The sequence below is a fragment of the Carcharodon carcharias genome, chromosome 10 (genome assembly GCF_017639515.1).
Source record: "Carcharodon carcharias isolate sCarCar2 chromosome 10, sCarCar2.pri, whole genome shotgun sequence".
NCBI classification, from domain to species: Eukaryota; Metazoa; Chordata; class Chondrichthyes; order Lamniformes; family Lamnidae; genus Carcharodon; species Carcharodon carcharias.
In genome coordinates, this window is record NC_054476.1 from 23,551,127 (window position 1) to 23,564,747 (window position 13,621).

The following is a 13,621-nucleotide window of genomic DNA, read 5'->3' on the forward strand; positions in this document are numbered from 1 at the left end:
AGCGGTTCAAGAAGGCAGCTCACCAACACCTTGAGGGCAATTAGGGATGGGCAATAAAAGTGCTGGCCTAGGCAGTGACGCCCACATCCTGTGAAAGAATATTTAAAAAGTAGGATTTGGAAAATAGCCTAGTCCAGTAAAAATCAAACTCCATAGCAGGTTTTCCTCATGGCTGTTTCCAATTTACTGCAGACTTCAAGAAGCCAATTCTTTTAAGTGCATTCTTTGTGTTTAAATTTCTTGTGGAATTGGGATGCGACAGTGAATTAACACATGAAACTGTTTGAATCTAGCCCGGACTTATGTACTGAAAAGTTCCCTCTTGACTACCAGCTTTAATAGTTGTATTTACAATGATCTTGGGTCGTTTTAACCCAGTTCCTGCACAGTACAGATCTACAGCAGGAAACAGCCCCTCACATAGAAAAAGTGGTAATAAATTACCAAACAGCTTCAGAGAAGCCACGGACGGGAAAATCTTGAAAGGTCAGGTTAAATAACAGTATAAGGACTTGTAAACCACTATGCTGTACCTGACCAAGGAAACTTGATGCTGAAAGTGCATTTTAACCAAAAAAAAATGCTCTGTTCACCGGTACTGGTATCATTCATCCCAGTATAATGACTTGACAAAAACTTCATGATTGATTTTTAAAAAGCAAATTGCATTTTTTGTTTCGTATTAACTTGAAGCATTTCCTTTTGAATGTTTATTTGATGAGAAGTCCCTTTAATGTCTATTTCAAATGCTAATAAAACAGAACAGCATGCCAAAATTATTAATCCATTTTAATCTAGATATTTTAAGAATTTTTCTCATCTGTTTGACATTCTTTATCCATCATACAAGAATTGCTTCAACGTGTTATCCCCCCCCCCCATGAATGAGTCACTGAAGGAATTTAATCAGCAAGACTAAATCAGATTATTACTTCCAGTGACAAGATCATGCTTCTAGATGCTACAACATTTTAGTTCAGAAGAGCTACAATGAATCAAAGATCTATAATGTGGAACGTTGAGAGGCATCAACATTTAAAGGCTCTGCAGCTGGTTCAAATTTGCTTCAGATAGTTGGAAATTTTGTTTTATAATTGCATTCCAGTAGTCCTATTATGATTAAAATAAAATCTTTCTGCATCTATGTTTTTTGATTATTTTTGTTCAGTCTTTCTCCTTCCACATGAGGAACCTGGTACCTGAAAATACTAATGCTGAGGTTAAAACTGGGACTGAATTGTCTGCCCTTCTGCCCAGCACAGAAGGGATGGTAGTTCCGTAATGATTGTGGGCAGTGACAATCACCTCTTTGCCACTGGGGGAGGGCACGTGGACTAGATTATAGAGACAGGCGAGAGGCCAATTTAAAATGGAATTTAGGGTCTGATGATAGAACTCTGACAGTCGTTTTGTGATTGAACTGCTCAGAGAGAGTGCCATGCAGGTTCCTTCCGCTACCATCAGGACACCAAGCTGGCAAGGACCCCTTTCTTTTCCATGAAGCTAGAAAGGGTGGAGGTGCTCTGCCGGCTCTACAGACCCATCCGGGTCCGATTCAGTTACCTCCTCCACAAGTTGAAACCCCTGCTACACCACCACCACCACCAATCTCTTAAGAACCTACCTTGTGTTATCCTGGCTAATAATGGGGCAGCCTGAATCAGCAGGCAGCATTGGGGAACTTGCAATGCAGCTGAGATGCAATCCTAAAAATGAATCGGGTTCTCTGTTGGGTCACCTGGCACATTCCACCAGCTAATCACCCAGCATTGGGCTCTGGGGGACCAAATCAACCCCTTGGTCCTATGAAAGGATCCAAAGACCTCAATCTACATCGTGTCTGCCTGGCCTTTTAACAATGACTACACCTCAGATTTAAGCCTTTCTCATTTCTGAATGAACCTCAGCAAGATGACTTTTTTTTTTCCCCTTCTCTCCCTGACAACAGTATGGAGATGTGTGACGAACGCACCAACATCACAATGTGCCCACTGTGTGACAAAACTTGCAGTTACTGGAAGTTGAGCAGTACCTGTGCCACAGCCCGAGCAAGTCACCTGTTTGATAATCCCGCAACAGTTTTCTATTCAATTTTTATGGCATTATGGGGTAAGGAACCTTATCTATTCATATCCATTTTAAGCATTAAAATTAAAACAATACAGAATGCCAGAAATAATTTTGATAAACTGTCTAATTTTGCAAATTCCATGATGTTCCATTTATCATCGATGGAGCGGTTAAATTCTGGCAAAAATAACCAAGAGAAAACATAAGTTAAAGAAGGGGGTTGCTTGAAAGTGGTTAGAGGTGTATGTTGTTATTGTGTCCTGAAAAAGATTGGCACTAGATTATCATTAGTCTTCAGGAGAATTAAAAAAAACTGGGTGGAGATCATATTATACTTGGATCAGGAATTAAACACAATATAAAAGTGGTTTGGTAAATTGGAAATACATTTGGATGAAGTTTGTATTTATCTGGAATGCGAAGCTGTGAAAAGTAAAATATTTAGTCTGTAGAAAGTGGTTAACTGTATTCTCTTGCTAGGAATACAAAGGATATAGATTCATAGAATGTTTACAGCACAGAAACAGGCTATTTGGCCCTACTAATTCATTTAAATTCCAGTTCAGCTTCTTCCCATCTTGTCACTTATCTCTATTGACATAACCTTCTATGGCATCTCCCTTGTATGCTTATCTAGCTTTCCTGCAAATGAGTTTATGCTATTTGTCTCAACCACTCCCCATGGTAATGAGTTCCACATTCGCATCGCACTCTAGTAACGAAGTTTCCTCTGAATTCACTATTTGATTTCTTATACTGATGGCCTCCATCTAATTTTGCTCTTCCTGCAAGTGGGAACATTCTCTAATCTGTTTTATCAAAACTGCATGTAATTTTAAATTCAACTATTGGGTCACCCCTTAGCCTTCTCTCCAAGTGGAAACAGTGCTGGTCTGTTCATCCTTTTCCCACAGGTGTAATCTTGCAGTTCCAGTATTATCCATGTAAACCTCTTTTGCACCTTCTCCAGTGCCTCTATATCCTTTCTCTACCATATAGATTCTTATTTTCCAAGTGATATTTGATCTCCTCCTTTATCGTACAAAAATGCAATATTTCATGCCTATCTGTTTAAATTCATTCTGCAATTCATAATGTCATCTTGTAATTTTTTTAATTAATTTATGTGATGTGGCCATCACTGGCAAAACCTGCATTTATTGCCCACCCCTAATTTCCTTTGAGAAGGTGGTAGTGAGCTGCCCGTCTTGAACCGCTGCAGTCCACAGTGCTGTTAGGGAGGGGGTTCCAGGAACTTGACCCAACAACAGTGAAGCAATGGTGATGTATTTCCAAGTCAGGGTGATGAGTGACTTGGAAGAGAGCTTCCAGGCGGTGGTGTTCCCATGTCTCTGCTGCCTTGTCCTTCTAGATGGTAGTAGTCGTGGGTTTGGAAGGCACTGTCAAAGCAGGCTTGGTGAGTTGCTGCAGTGCATCTTATAGATTGTACGCACTGCTGCCACTGTACGTCAATCATGGAGGGAGTGCATGTTTGTGGAAGTTGGCTGCTTTGTCTTGGACCACGTCAAGCTTCTTGAGTGTTGTTGGAGCTGGACTCATCCAGGGAAGTGGAGAGTATTCCATCACATTCCTGACTTGTGCCTTGTAGATGGCTTTGGGGAGTCAGGAAATGAGTTACTCTTCACAGGATTCCTAGCCTCCGAACTGCTCTTGTAGCCACAGTGTTTGTATGGCTAGTTCCATTCAGTTTCTGGTCAATGGTAACCCCCAGGATGTTGATAGTGGGGGGGATTCAGTGATGGTAATGCCATTGAACATCAAGGGGCAATGGTTAAATTCTCTTATTGGAGATGGTCATTGCCTGGCACTTGTGTGGCACGAATGTTACTTGCCATTTGTCAGCCCAAGCCTGGATATTGTCCAGGTCTTGCTGCATTAGGACATGGACTGCTATGGTACCTGAGGAGTCGCGAATGGCTGAACATGGTGTAATCATTAGTGGACATACCTTGAGTATTGGCTATCTATCTCAATTTACTGTCAGTCAAATTTACAAATTATATTTTTGATTCCAAGCTCTAAACTGTTAATATATATTATGAACAATTGCATTCCTTGTGGGACCCTGCTTTCTACCTTCTATTCTTAATTCCCACCCTTTTCCCCTACTGCTTTCTGAATTTCAGCCAGCCAGCTGTCCATTCTGCTACTTGTCCCTTAACCTCATATGCTCTTTTTCTTTAGTCTATTATGTGGCACCTTATCAAAGGCCTTTTGCATTCTAGATATATTCCATATACTACATTATCCTTGTCTACTCTCTCTGTCATCTCGTCAAATAATTCAGAGGCTGGTCAAGAAAGGTTTTTTTGAAATATTGACTATTGTTTTGGTTGCCAAATGATTTTCTGTTTTCCTTTAATGGGGATTCCATTATTTTTCCTATTGCTGTTGTTAAGCTGACTGATCTACAGTTCCCTGAGCATGTTCTATTTGCCTCCTTTCAATATTGATATATTGTTAGCTGTCTTCTGGCACTACACTTTTTCTCATGAATTATTAAATACATATAAAAAGGCCCTATCGCTTCCCTAGATTCTTTTGGAATATGTGAATGCAATCTATCTGGACCAGGGATTTTATCTTCAAAGTTTGATTAGTTTATGTAATACTTCTCCCCTTTTAAATGTGGTTATATCATCATTTCCCATCTCCCCTTCTAATGTTTTCATGTCCAGTTGGTGCTACATGCAGGAGCAAAATAACTATTTAACATTTCTACCATTTCTCTATCACTGCCTATGATTTTATCCTGATTATCCCTGATGGTCCTATTTCCATCCTGACTTTGCTTTTTTTTTTATTGAAATCTCCTCTGCACACCCTTCCTAAAGTGTGGTGACCATAACTGAATGTAATATTATAGTTGTGACCTAACCATAGGTTTAGAAAGGTACGGCATAACTTTCCGGCTTTTATACTCAATACCTCTGCATTCCTAGAGGTTTTGTGCATCGAAACACAGTTGGCAATCCCATATACAGTAGAAACACGGGTATAGACCCGTTGGTGTGAATGGATGCCTTGTGTTATAGAATCTAGATAAATGTTGTTCTTTTGGCCTTAGCAGTTACACCCTTTTTTCCAGGTCTTTCTTTGCCCCTCTGTTCACCTTTTATAAGATGTTTCTGAAGATCCTTGTGTTGGTCCTGAAAGGCCTCTTCTCCTTTCACCCTGGAGAATTTGTACATGTCATTTATGGAGCTTTATCTCGCTTTTAACATGTCTACTGATCCACTTATGGTCATATTTGTTTAATCTGAGTTTGTTGATTTTAGGAATGTGATTGCCCTGAATGCTCAAAAATTAAAACTTGTCCAGCTGAGTTGCCATGGTGATTGAAAGTTCCAAGTTATTTTTTCTTATTAAAAAAAAAACAAGCACACAGGACAACTGGAATGTTCTTACCATGTTGGTAATCCAAAAGTTATTTGTTTCAGGCTTGTTTTACTGGTGGAAAAATAATGATGTGTTAACAACGCTTGTCATTATTAATCTACAAATCTGCCAACAAGCTCAGGCAGTTTAAAAGGTGCATTGTGAGTTGTTAATCTTTAGAAATTTTTTTTAAAAGATTTTCATGGAATGCGGGCATCACTGACAAGGCCAAACTTTGTTGCCCATCCCTAATTGCCCTTGAGAAGGTAGTGGTGAGCTGCCCATCTGGTGAAGTTACACCCACAGTGCTGTTAGGGAGGGAATTCTGGGATTTTGAAGCAGCGACAAGTGAAGGACCGGTGATCTATTTCCAAGTCAGGATGGTGTGTGGCTTGGAGGGGAACTTTCAGATGATGTTCCCATGTGTCTGCTGGCCTTGTCCTTCTAGGTGATAGAGGTTGCAGATTTGAAAGGTGCTGTCTAAGGAATCTTGGGAAGTTGTTGCAGTGCATTTAATATATGGTACATATTCTGCCAGTAGTGGAGGGAAGTGAATTTTTAAGTTAGTAGGTATGGTGCCGATCAAGCAGGCTGCTTTGTCTTGGATGGTGTTGAGCTTTTTGAGTGTTGGTGAGTGCACTCTACGAACATACAAACATACGACTTAAGAGCAGGAGTAAGCCATTTTGTCCTTCAAGCCTGCTCTGCCATTCAAAAAGATCATGACTGATCTGATTGTGGTCCCAACTCAACTTTCCTTCCTTGCCCCTATACTCTTGGTCCCTTATCAATCAGCAATCTGTTCAATTCAGCCTTAAAAATATTCAGTGATCCAGCCTCCACAACTCTGGGTAAGATGGTTCCACAGACTCTCAACCCTCAGAGAAATTATTTCTCCTCATTTCAGTCTTAAATGGGAGATCCCTTATTTTTAAACCGTGTCCCCTAGCACTAATCTCTCCCACAAGGGGAAACATCCTTTCAGCATCCATCCTGTCAAGACCCCTCATGATCTTGAATGTTTCAATAGGACTGCCTCTCGTTGTTCCAAACTCCAATGGGTACAGACCCAACCTTTCCTCACAGGATAACTCCCTCATTCCAGGAATAAATCCAAGGACTCATCCAAGCAAGCGGAGAGTATTCCATCAAATCCCTGACTTGTGCCTTGCAGATGGTGGACAGGTTTTGGGGAGCCAGGAGGTAAGTTACTCACAGCGGAAGAGCATGCAGGAAAATATCTGACTGGACAACCCTGAAATGGCCGTTCCAATGTCCGTTATGTTGAAATCTGAATTTCAATGCACTGCACTTGGTAGACAACTGTTTGATGTAGAATATGTAACTCTATCTGATTTTTATGTTCCAAAACTAACATTGTATTTTCTATGCCATGGTGCTGAAGTAATCCTGTACACCATCAGGTATGCAGCCAACATTTTCTCTCTGTTCTTGGTCTGCAGTCAGCCCTGTCAGCAATACTAAGATCCCATGTTACTGTTCAGAAAAGCAGTTGAGTTGAATGGCAATGGTCTGTCTGATGGTATGTAGAATTATTTCAACAACATAACAAAATAAAACTCATTGCTTCCAAGGACCATGCACAATCTATCATATCAGGGACTCGATAACAGCGCATCAATTCTCCCGGGAGAAATTATTTTCATGTAAATATTCCCTGATTCCCAAAGGTAATTAAAAACATTTCCAGGATATATAGCCATACCCCGTATTGCCACTATTCATTCTTGGCTGACTGCCCTTCACCTCATATTCCTGCCAGCCACCCCCCCACTCCAGCCACAGCAAAATCCATGGCCTGAACTGCTAGGAAACAATAGTATCTATTCTATCATCTACCTCTAGAGGATGCTGTATATGTCCATTGAACTTGGATATTTTAACTGATGGGTGCTTTGGCCTGGTAACAATGAAGAAATCTCCTTTTTTGAGATACTGTATTTATGAGGCCTTGAGTACTATGAGACTTTATTCCGTTCAATTTTAGTAAAAAGTGGCATTTCCTATGTCAGCCCTTATTGGAAAAGGGGAACAAAAGCTTCGCTTGCTGTGGTTTTTTTGAGTGGACAACCTTAATCAGCTACTTAACACCATTCAGCAAGCTAATGCAAAGGCATGTAATGTTGAAAATGGTTTGAAGTAGAACATCCCTTATTTATGTACTTCTATATATTTGTCCAAACGCATTGGATCATTTGTTTGGAAAGTGAATTTATAAGAGAGAAATTTCATTTTGTACACTGTCTTTCACATATCTAGGGAGAACCCCAGGCCAGTGATGTACTTTTTCTATTTGAAGCGTAATTGTGTTGTAATGGTAGAAAACAAAAGTGGTTTACGTTTTAAGAAAAAAATCAGAAAAATGTATGCTTAGCCACAATGTAATAACTTTACAACTCTACTGAAAGAAACATTTAGTGCAAATGCTAGGGGTGAGAATTTGAGATTCAATTTTTTTTTTGTTTCATCTTCAGTTTGGTGCAGTTTAAGACTGTATCATGGTATCACTACTGAAACAATGAAGGACATTCTCATCACCATTAGGTTGATGGTCATTGAATGGGCAATCATTATATAATAACCAGTGATATAATAACAACTGAACACTAGATGAATATAAACTCAATCTCCCCTGCCCATCCAGAAGACCATAAAAATATGGCTGATGGCTCCCCACAAGACCCTAGTACCAGCTGGGATAAACCTTCATTCTGAGTAAATGTTGGCTAATACGTAACCTATTATTCAAGTGTGGCTAATTAGGAGAACAAATGGGACTAATTACATTAAGTTAGTAACTAAAATGTGTCAGCCAGTCATTGAGCACAATGTGATCTTAACACTCTTACCCACACTATGTGCATGTGCACTTTAACTGTTTTGTTTGTTGATAAAATGGTAAGACAAAATGCAGAGTGATTTTTTTTTTGTTTTATTTTATTGGTTATTAGAGATGCTAGATGTTAGACAAACATACAAGTGAAGTGTGGCCTCCAGAGTTCTGGTGTGATAGCCAAGTGGTTATAGTACTGGGCTTGTAACCCCAAGATCAAGAGTTCAAATCTCACAATGGCAAACTATGAAACAATGTAATTTCATCTGAATAGGAACAGATAGAAACGTGTTTGTACTCGAAAGAGTTACAAGTGAAGTGTGGTTTTTTTTGCTAACAATATTGCATTGAAATGGTTATCACCATAGCCACTCCTGTCCACAATTTCTATTGGTCAGCACAAACAGGCTTTAATTATCCCTTCAGGTGGTGTTTTCACTGGTAAGAATTTATTTTACTGATACCCAATCTGCAAGATTAAAATAACTCTGAGCAACAGAGCACCTGAATTTGTGCACAAAACAAAGTCGCACATTTGACCCAATGACATCAAACAATAATGCCCTCTGTCACAGCTTTGCAACTATTTAAGTTGGAATGTTGGCCTCAGCTCCAGAATGGACAGTGAATACCCGCATGCGCAAGAAAACTGGTCGCCTAGCAGTTGCATGCTAGAGCACAGAAAGAGGCCATGCAGACAATTAGTCCTACTTCCTTGATCTCTCCCTATAGTCTTTGAGTTGTTTTACTTACAAGTATTTACCTAATTCCATTTTGAATGTCACTGATGGATATACTTTCATTGCCCTGGTAGACTCTGCATTCTGGATCATAAACAGGATCTGTGTTTTTTTTTCAAATTTCCTCATGTGTCCTCTGGTTCTTTTTCCAATGGAAACAGTTTCTTTTTATTCACTCTCTCCAAACTGTTTGTGATTCTGAATGGCATGTTTAATGTTAGACTTGTTGGAATAATGTAATACTAAGCTAGGAGAGAATAAGGAGCGTGGACTAGTGAAAAGTTGGAAGACATTTTTGAATGTAAATTTTTTTCCAAATATTTACCATAATTAATATTCCAGTTGCTACTTCTGACCTCAGAACTGTGAGGAAGACTGTAGAACTTCAAAAGAACAAAGTTGGTGGAATAGGCAGGTAGGTGGCAGGCACAATTCCACATGGAGAAATGTGAGGTGATACATTTTTGGTAAGAAGAGCATAGAGAGACAGCATAAAATCAAAGGGAACAACTTGAAAAAGGGTGCAAGAGCATAGACCTGGATGTATATGTGTATAAGCCATTAAAGGTGGCAGGACAGTTTGAGAAAGCATTTAATAAAACATATGGTATCCTGGGCTTTATTAATAGGAGAATAGAGCACAAGAGCAAGGAGGTTATGTTGAACTTGTATAAGACACTAGTTAGACCTCAGCTGAAGTATTGCGTTCAGTTCTGGCCATTGCATTTTAGGACGGATGTGAAGGCATTGGAGAGAATAGTTCCAGGGATGAGAAACTTCAGTTATTAAGATAGATTGGAGAAGTTGGAACTGTTTTTTCTTTGGAGAAAAGCAGGTTGAGAGGAGATTTGATAGAACTATTCAAAATCATGAGGGGTCTGGACAGGGTAGATGGGGAGAAACTGTTTGTTCTCACACGTGAAAAGATCGAGAATGAGAGAGCACAGATTTAAAGTAATTGGCAAAAGAAGCAAAAGTGACATGAGAAAAAAACTTTTTTTACATACCATGTGGTTAGGGTCTGGCATGCACTGCCTGAGAGTATGGTGGAGGCAGGTTCAACTGAGGCATTGAAGAGCAAATTAGATGATTATTTGAAAAGAAGCAATCTGCAGGGTTACAAGGGGAAGGCAGGAGAATGACATGAGGAGCTGCTCATTCAGAGAGCCAGTGCAGACGTGATGGGTTGAATGGCCGCCTCCTGTGTTGTAACGATTCTGTGATATTTAAGATAAGCTGGTCCAGGAAGCACAGAATTTTCTTTAGTGCTCACTAGGTGTCAAGCCAGGAGGAGAAAACACGTTTTTTTTTTTAATTGCAGGGAGCATTCATCTATCCAATGCTTGTTGGATTCACTGCACTTTTCACTGTGGCATAACTTTCTTTGATTTCCTGCATTCCACAAGATCTGTTTTGACACTGTCTCTAGGTTAAGTAGGTGCACTTAATATGGCAAGAAATACAACCTAAATATGTTTAATTTTGACGTGCAGAATGTGAAAAATAATTTCCAAACCATTTACCTGAATTGACTTACTTTCTTTGGAGTGACGGTACATTCCATTGATCTAACAAAACAAGATTGTACCAATCATTTTCCATATCTAATATATAGAAGGGAATGAAAATGCATCCAATTTTCTTGATGTACAAGAAGTCTGACTGTATATCATTCAGTATTTCTGGACTGATGGAATCTCCTAACATCCAAGTGGTCAGGAATAAGCCACCAGCATTTCTGTTGCAAGCAAATTAATAACAACGAAAAAAAAAAACGGGGCTGTTGTACACTCGACCAGATGCTCCGGCAGAAAAATATTTTGTGCAGACGTTCTTGTTGTGCTTGTTTTGCTTGTCTAGGCTAGCCTTTTTATTACTCTGTGGACTGCCTCCTTGTTCCCTTGTGCACTTGTCCAACTATTTGGCATATGTTTGCAGAACATCTGTGTCCAAACATTCGTTGAAAGATGCAGCATTATCTTGCTCCTTCTCCCTGTGCAGTGTGCCTGATACCTGACTGAGCTGTAGTTTGCTGTGGGATTCCCATTTTTTTAAGAAAATAACTTTTCCCTTTGGAAAATGTACCTCAAGGAGCCTTCCTAATTGGGGGAAACCATCGTGTTTACGCTCATCCAGTGTATTACTTATCACTACTCGTGCTATAATGTAAAGTATTTGCTTTTGCAGAGCAATTTCATGATCTTGTCCAGGTGCTGTCAACTTGTGAGAGAGAATTGCCTCTAGAAAACAATTAGTTGGACAACATCAAAATGAAGTGCCACACTTGATCTCCTTTTTTCTTCCCATCCTCACTTTCCACCAGCTAATGCTTCCTGTTCCAATGATTCCCCCTCACACGTGTTTCCCATGTGGATAAGCAAGCATTCAATGCTCTCCTAGGGGATCAGATGCTACTTCTGGGGGAGTGGTTCTTTTTTCCCTCTACAAAATGTAAAATATGAAACATTTTCCTCAGCAACAAGTTATTTGACCTAACCTTCTGGCTAGGCGATTGTCTAAACATTTTTTGAACTAGAGATTTAGATTATTGCATTCTGGAGATTCCAAACTGGCATGTGCATATTTACCCTAAATAACCTTCATATTCATTATTTCCTTTTACAAAGCTGCCTCTGACCTATAAAGTAAATATACAAGCATCAGTGCCACCAAGTCTCCAAGACCTCATTACTAAGATCCCCTACTACTGCTCTGTGCAGGTAACAACTGTGGCTGGGAATGGTATCGAGGTTGAGTCCACATGGACATGGGCATGTCTGTGTTTGCATTGCTGCCCTGTACATAAATTCCCGTGACATCAGGCTGGACCAGCAGAGCTACAAAAATGATTTTACAGCAACTGAGCAGGTGAAACTATCTGTTGTTGTTCCTTCCACCTTCTGCAAATGAAGTAGATGCTGCAGCAGCAGCAGCAAGAGAACTGGCCTACAATGAAGGACCACTTCTGAGGAACATTTTCAGATAAATCTGTCTTATTTAACACAACAGGCTACAGATTTTTGTTCTTTAGCTTTCCTTTTACTTTTTCTTTGGCTGTTGGAGCCTCTGGTGAAGCAAGCATCGATTTATTTTTATTTTTCCTTAGTTGCCTTGAGAATGTGGTGAAAGGGCCTTTATCCAAAAGCGTGCATTTTGATTTTACCGAGTGACTTGCTAGGCCACGTTAAAAGCTAGTTGGAAGTCAACCACATTGGTGTGACTGTCATATATGTCGGCTAGACTAGGTAAAGATGGCAGGGTCTCCTTCCTGAAGGGCATTTGGCTAACTAGCTAGGTTTTTGCATTAATCCAGCTGTTCCACGGACATATTTATTGATGCAAGGTTTTACTTTCTTACATTTCTCTTTGGTTTTAAACTGAATTCAAATGTGTGGGCTGCTATGGCAGGATTTGATTACATTCTTTGGGGTCTCTGGATTTATTGGAACAGTAAAGTGGCCAATATTCTACCAAACCTTAAATAAGAAATATATGAAAGTTGAAGTGTTGAAGTGTTTCCGTCTCCAGTTGCAGGAGTAGGATGGTTAAAGTGGGACAGGGCATGTTTATAGTTGAAATAAATTGTTAGTGGGTTTGTTGCAAGCTTGTAGCTCCACATGTATGCAATGCCAGTTTATCCTTGAGAACCAACCTGTGACTCTCCATAAGATTTAAATTAAATATTAAATCAATGAAGTTTTGGTAAAAGTAGTAAATTTAAAGAAGCAAAATATTTAGGAATAGAATAGTGGGAAGAGAGAGTTTGTTATACTGTAATATGCTTAATCTGCATCTCCCTCACAAAGTATTCCTATCCTTCTACTGGGTTTACGAAGTAGAATCAATTTGACAAAGTAAAGCAGCTGTGTTCTTTTATAATCAAAATCGAAATATAGACCTCCTCATCACATCGTAGAAGTGTAAATCCACTTAATTTAGCTTCGTGTCAAACCTAGAGCACAAATTACGTGTGTCCACTTGATCGCTAAGTCATTGGTATTGTAGCACTGAACATTGAGTTGTATTAAAGTACTGCCAGCAGCACATGAGGGAATTCCCTGAAAGCCGCAACCACGAAAGCTGGCACTATTCGGGCCAGGCTGTAGAAAAACAGCAATTGATGTTTCAGGCCTAAGATCATCAGGATAGCAACATTTTTATTCATTGGGATGTGTGTGTTGCTGGCAAGGCTAACATTTATTGTCCATCTCTAATTGCCCTTGTGAAAGGTGGTGGTGAGCCATCTTCTTGAACTACTGCAGTTCATAGGTACATGTACTATGCTTTTTGCAAGAAATTTCCAGGATTTTGACCCAGCAGCAATGAAGGATAGAGTTCCAAGTTAGGATTGTGTGACTTAACAGGGGGAAACTTGGAGGTGTTGGTGACCCCATGTGTCTGTAACCCTTGTTCTTCTAGGTGGTTGAAGTTGTAGGTTTGGAATGCTTCTACCTGGCTGTTCAATTGTTTGGTGTTCAATTATGCATGTCTTGTCGACTGCTCACTGTGCTGTTGGTCAAGGCTGTGTATACAGTTACAAAAACTGAAACCAAGCAAA

At 39.8% G+C, this 13,621-nt stretch overlaps 1 protein-coding gene across 5 annotated transcripts in view; it reads left to right on the forward strand.

Annotated features, from left to right (window-relative positions):
- ano1a (anoctamin 1, calcium activated chloride channel a) overlaps window positions 1–13,621 on the forward strand; it is a 230,080-nt gene that overhangs the window by 131,890 nt on the left and 84,569 nt on the right. For all 5 annotated transcript variants that reach the window (XM_041197457.1, XM_041197458.1, XM_041197459.1 and 2 more), the window contains one exon: window positions 1,949–2,109. In XM_041197457.1, the coding sequence (XP_041053391.1) occupies window positions 1,949–2,109 (161 nt within the window). The remainder of the gene's footprint in view (window positions 1–1,948; window positions 2,110–13,621) is intronic.